Genomic DNA, 6005 nt, shown 5'->3' with positions numbered 1-6005 from the left:
TACACGTTCAGTTGTTTTACATGCACACACACAGTGCCATACAATTATACACAAACACAATGTCATACAGGTACGTGTGCGCACACACACACACACCGAGTCTCATGCACACATACAAATAATTTCATAGTTACGTGTACACACACAAACACAATGTCATATAGTTACACACACACACACAGATATCAGCAAACAATCAGTGTCATATTTCCATTTATTTATTCTTTATTGGAACGCTAAAATCTTTGTAGGGCTAGTTGAGGAAGGAGGGTGTAGTGACAATAACAGACTGACATGTCAGACTTACCAAACCAGTTTTATTAAATGGTGGGATCTTTTCTGCTTGGCTGTACCTGTGGAAATTTCAAAGTTTACTGAGAATTTTAAAATTTGGTGTATTGATGTAATTTTTCACGCTGAATCTCAGGAGATATTGCACTTTTTCCAGAAAATCTTTTAAAAAAAAACATTATAGAGGTTTAAGGTTTGATAATTTCTACCCAGTCAGAAAACAGAATTTGAAAAGAGATTAAGAATGGTGGGACATAGAGGCCCATAGGGAAATTGGGAAGGAAGTTAGAAGAATTAGTAATTGAAACCATAGGTTGCATAGGCCTAGAGAGTAAAAATGAGCTTTTGTTCCCTCTGGAGATTAGTAGAGGATCCAGGCAAAGTAGCCATCCCAAAGACTAAGAGATGTTGGGTAGAATGGTCATCAGAACAGGGAAAAATCTGGAGGTGACGTAGGATGGTTGTAGGGTGGGAGAAAAGAGGAAGGGGGATACTATGGATGAGATTCCAAATATAAGGTATGAGTGGACACACAAACATTCCAGTCCCTATTACTGCTCTCATCACAATACATTTTACTGATATGGTAGGGTCTTCTGTATCACTGTATAATCCTGCTAGCATAATCCTTTCTCATTTCTTTCCTGCAATGAGACATCTTCAGGTCAGCCTTTAACACTTCAACCAAAGTTTTTCTTAATCTCCCTCCTTTCTCAAATTTGGGGTGCTCAGCACTTCCTTATGCATTACATGTTCAAGCATCTGCCACATACAAAGTCTGCCTCTTTCTATATCTATAGCTTACACTTGGTACAGTATGTGGGCGCAAAGGAGATTTAATGCTGAACTTCCATGGATAGTATTCTTAAATTCCTCAGTGATGGCCTCTGAGACTATGATGAATAAGAAGGGGCTGAGAATTGAACTTCATGGATTCCTATTTTCATGCTAAATTTCTCTTTGAACTCATTGCTCTCACTTTACTGACTGTACCATTGTACATAATTTGTACAGCTCTGAGCCATTCATCTAGTTTCCTTAGTGACCACTATCTTACAGAGCCTATCACTCTGTCAAAGTCCAACTCAAAGTCAATGTCTGCTAGGTATGGTGGCTTACTTTGAGCCAAGTACTTCTCCTGCAGTTTCTTCACATTAAAGATGGCATCTGTAGCACTAGATATAAAACAAAACTGATTAACTATTCATCAGATACGTACATATTCTTTGAGCATCAGAGATGATCACTAATAGAGCAGCTTTCCCATAACTTACTAACAGATAGGTGGCCCTACTGAATATAGTCAGATCTGAAAATAGGCTAGCAATACATTTCCTGAAGTCGATTGTGATATGTACAATAACTGCTTGTAGGTGCTTGCAACCTCAGTATATATAAATAAACTTCCATATTGAGAGGGGAGTGTTTCCTGCTACATAGATTGTGATACCTAAGGATTCAGCAATTTTGAAGTTTGTATTTATTGTGATTGTAAGATTTATCTAAATATTTTAAATAGCTTCATTCTATATCACATTCATTTCTGTTACATCTCTTAAGCTCTCAGCACTACATAATTTTATGTTGGATGCTTTACAAACAATAAATGTTTCTGTAAAGTAAACAGTCTTTGTGTGTTTCTGAATGGCTAACCTCTGTCTTCCAAACTGCAACTGTTTTAGTTTCAACACACGATCTCAGATCAAAACATTTGCAATGCAAGTACATCTCCATAAAAATACACGCAAGTCCTCTGAAACAACGATTTTATTAAAAACAATAGTTGTAAGTTTTTTTACCGACAGGATATATGTAGTGTTAGGATGTTGTTATCCCACCTATGTATTTATTTCGTCTGCAAATGCATCTATGATTATATACATTTATATTGAATGATTTTGAACATGAATAAATTTAGTCTTTTCTATGAGTACATACATGTGTAGTTAAGGAACATTTTTTAGAATATGATTTTCCACAGATATCACAGTGATATGGCTTCTCTCCTGTATGTATGCGTTTATGTCTAGTTAATTTACTACCTGCAGAGAATGATTTACCACAGATATCACAGTGATATGGCTTCTCACCTGTATGAATGCGTTTATGTACAGTTAAGTAACTATTACAAGAAAATGATTTACCACAGACCTCACAATTAAATGGCTTCTCTCCTGTATGAATGCGTTTATGATTGCTTAAGGCACCTTGTTCAGAAAAGAATTTACCACAGACATCACAGCAATAGGGTTTTTCTCCTGTATGAACACGTTTGTGTTTAGTCAAGTTACTACTACCAGAGAAAGATTTACCACAGATATCACAGTGATAGGGCTTCATTCCTGTATGTATAAGCTTGTGTTTTGTTAAGGTACTATTTACAGTGAATGATTTATCACAGATATCACACTGATATGGTTTTTCTCCTGTATGAATACGTTTGTGAGATGTTAATCCACATATTTGTGGAAATGATTTACCACAGATGTCACAACGATAGGGCTTTTCTCCTGTATGAATACGTTTATGAATCCTTATTTGACAATACAGAGAGAATGATTTACCACAAATATCACAACAATATGGTTTCTCTCCTGTATGAATGTGTTTATGGTTAGTTAAATAATCATTTCGTAAGAATGATTTACCACAGATATCACAGTTGTAGGGCTTCTGTCCTTTGTGAATACGCTGGTGGTTAGCAAAAGAATTTCTATGGGAGAATGATTTACCACATATAGCACAGCAGTATGGCTTCTCCCCTGTATGAATACGTTTATGGGAAATTAAGCTATTACTCTGAGAGAAAGATTTACCACAAGTATCACAACAATATGGTTTCTTTCCTGTATGAACACGTTTATGAATAATTAACTGAGTACATGCAGAGAAAGATTTACCACAAATATTACACTGATATGGTTTCTCTCCTGTATGAATGCGTTTATGTTTAGTTAAATCATTAGACTGAGCAAATGATTTGTCACATACATAACAGTGATATGGCTTTTCACCTGTATGAACACGTTTGTGAACAGTTAAGTTAGTGTTTGAGGAGAATGACTTTCCACAGATATCACAGTGAAAAGGCTTCTTGATATGAATAACTTCCCCTGTATGAATAACTTTGTGTGATGTTAAAGAACTTCTTTTAACGAATGATTTGCCACAGATATCACAATGATATGGTTTCACACCTGTATGAACACGTCTGTGTTGAGTTAAAGCACCTTTTTCTGAGCATGAATAACCACAAGTATCACAGTGATATGGCTTCTCTCCTGTATGAATGCGTCTATGTTTAGTTAAAGTACTATTTACAGAGAATGATTTACCACAGATCTCACAGTGATAGGGTTTCTCTCCTGTATGAATACGTTTGTGAGAAATTAATCCACATGTTTGTGGGAATGATTTACCACAGACATCACAGTGATAGGGTTTCTCTCCTGTATGAATACGTTTGTGAGAAGTCAATCCACATGTTTGTGAGAATGATTTACCACAGATATCACAGCGATAGGGTTTCTCTCCTGTATGAATACGTTTGTGAGAAGTTAATCCATATGTTTGGGAGAATGATTTACCACAGATATCACAACAATAATGCTTCTTTTCACTATTAATACATTTGGGAGTAGTTAGATCCCTTTTTTCAGTGAATGACACTTTATAAATATCAGAGTGATATGATATTTTCCCTGTATTTGTCAGCTTCTCACCAGATGACTCAATGCCTTTTGACTGAGCTCCGCATTTTTGTTGGCTGCCATATATTTCATTCTCCATAATCTTTTGTTTTTCATCCACAATGTACAGACACTGCACTTCGTTGTATTTTTCTATTGTATTGCAAAGAAATAATGTATATCTACATTTTTCAATTCCAGAAGAAGCTGCAAACTCTTTTACATATTTTGTCCTAATTTAATAAGATTGCACATTCATGTTGTAAACAGTTCACACAATGGAATAGAGATAATCTACTATGAAGTGATGCCAAAAAATATTTCACACTAATTCATCACATAAACATTTACATAAACAGTGTTATAACTGTTCTGTGTAACATCTTTTTGTCTTTAAATAGAAGACAACAATTAATGATGGGTCATAAGTTAAATATACTTTTCAGGCCATCTCATTCGATATTCTGAAATGATAATAAGTAGAAACTGTATTAGGTGTAGGAAATATAAAAAATGGAGATTCAAGAATGAAAATTTTACTACATTACTATATTGGTTTCAAATTTTAGCATAAGACCAGCAATTTCAGTTGAGTGGGTACGTCGATGACATCAACCCCAGCACTCAACTGGTACTTATTTTATCAACACTAAACAGATGAAAGGCAAAGTAAACCTCAACGGAAATTCAACTTAGTGTGTTCAGATGGACAAAACTCCACTGACCACTTTGTCCAGTATGCTAACAATTCTGCCAGCTCACCACCTTAAACTACATTTATATATTAATAAACTGAAGATATCAAACATTTACCTGCATTTTTTAACTAATCTAATGTGTCATCTCCTTTCAGGATAGTAGGGTATAATTTGAGGGTAAGTTGTGTGTCTACAATTTTATCCTTGGTTTGTTGTTGTTTAATTCCACATTAGTTTTGACTAAAGTGATATGTTATTAAATGCAAGTTATTGTTATCTGAACAAACCAAATTCAACAGATCTATAATAAAAGGCATTTAAATCATAACCATCCATCTTTTTAAGAGTATTCTTTTTTTCTTCGTTTGTCATAGTCAGAAGAACAGCACTGTCAATTTTTCTATGACCTCCAAGAATATCAAGGATGATAATTTCTAATATTTCCTTATACTTTTCAAGACAATACATAGTAATTTGGAATAAAATTACTTTCTCTCCTAACCAGTTGAACAACTCAGAGGCTCCCTCAGTGGTTCATTGTTGTTAGTATTTATATCCAGGTCAGCCCTGATGAAGCAGACCTGTTAACAAAGGTAGGGATGCTACAAATTTCATATCAGACAAATCAAATAGAAACATTACACTGATGAAGAACAAAAATAATAAATGAAGACATGCACAAAGAAAGTACCTTGTATAAACCGCTTTCTGTGAAAAATGACATTTGAATTGGTAGGAAGTTGTAACTGAACAATGTGCTGATTAATATTAATTTTTATGGACTTCAATTAAAACATCTGTAGAAAAAAAAAAAAAAAAGAGGAATCTCAAGATGCAGTTTTCAAAGTTTGCTATAGAAAAGTTTTAGAATGAAAATATATTAGTACAAAAAATAGTTGAAAAGAACTAAATATGGCATAATACAGCATCTTAGGTAAGTGTATGTTTATAACCCTAAGGTGACTGAAGTTTTGTGAGTGGAATTGGTAGATGAAAACTAAAAGAAGCTCATCCTATTCATACATACATATAGCATCATATATATAATCATCATCATCATCATCATCATCATCATCGTCGTCGTTTAACATCCGCTTTACATGCTAGCATGGGTTGGACGATTTGACTGAGGACTGGTGAAACCAGATGGCCACACCAGTCTGCAATCTGATTTGGCAGAGTTTCTACAGCTGGATGCCCTTCCTAACGCCAACCACTCAGAGAGTGTAGTGGGTGCTTTTACGTGCCACCGGCACGAAGGCCAGTCAGGCGGTACTGGCAACGGCCACGCTCAAAATGATGTATTTTATGTGCCACCCGCACAAGA

The 6005-nt window shown here is 35.1% G+C and overlaps 1 protein-coding gene across 1 annotated transcript; it reads right to left on the bottom strand.

The window, feature by feature from the left end:
* Nucleotides 1–2040: 2040 nt before the first annotated feature.
* LOC106868290 (zinc finger protein 271-like) lies at nucleotides 2041–5487 on the bottom strand. Its single transcript, XM_052970587.1, has 2 exons — nucleotides 5370–5487; nucleotides 2041–4444 (listed from the first exon to the last, which is right to left on the bottom strand). Exon 2 carries the CDS (start codon nucleotides 4078–4080, stop codon nucleotides 2206–2208), a length of 1875 nt encoding a protein of 624 aa, XP_052826547.1. The 5' UTR covers nucleotides 4081–4444; nucleotides 5370–5487; the 3' UTR covers nucleotides 2041–2205.
* Nucleotides 5488–6005: the final 518 nt, after the last annotated feature.

This window comes from Octopus bimaculoides, chromosome 9 (assembly GCF_001194135.2).
Source record: "Octopus bimaculoides isolate UCB-OBI-ISO-001 chromosome 9, ASM119413v2, whole genome shotgun sequence".
Taxonomy (NCBI): Eukaryota; Metazoa; Mollusca; class Cephalopoda; order Octopoda; family Octopodidae; genus Octopus; species Octopus bimaculoides.
The sequence above is the reverse complement of the archived record's forward strand: the minus strand, read 5'-3'. Positions and strand labels throughout refer to the sequence as shown.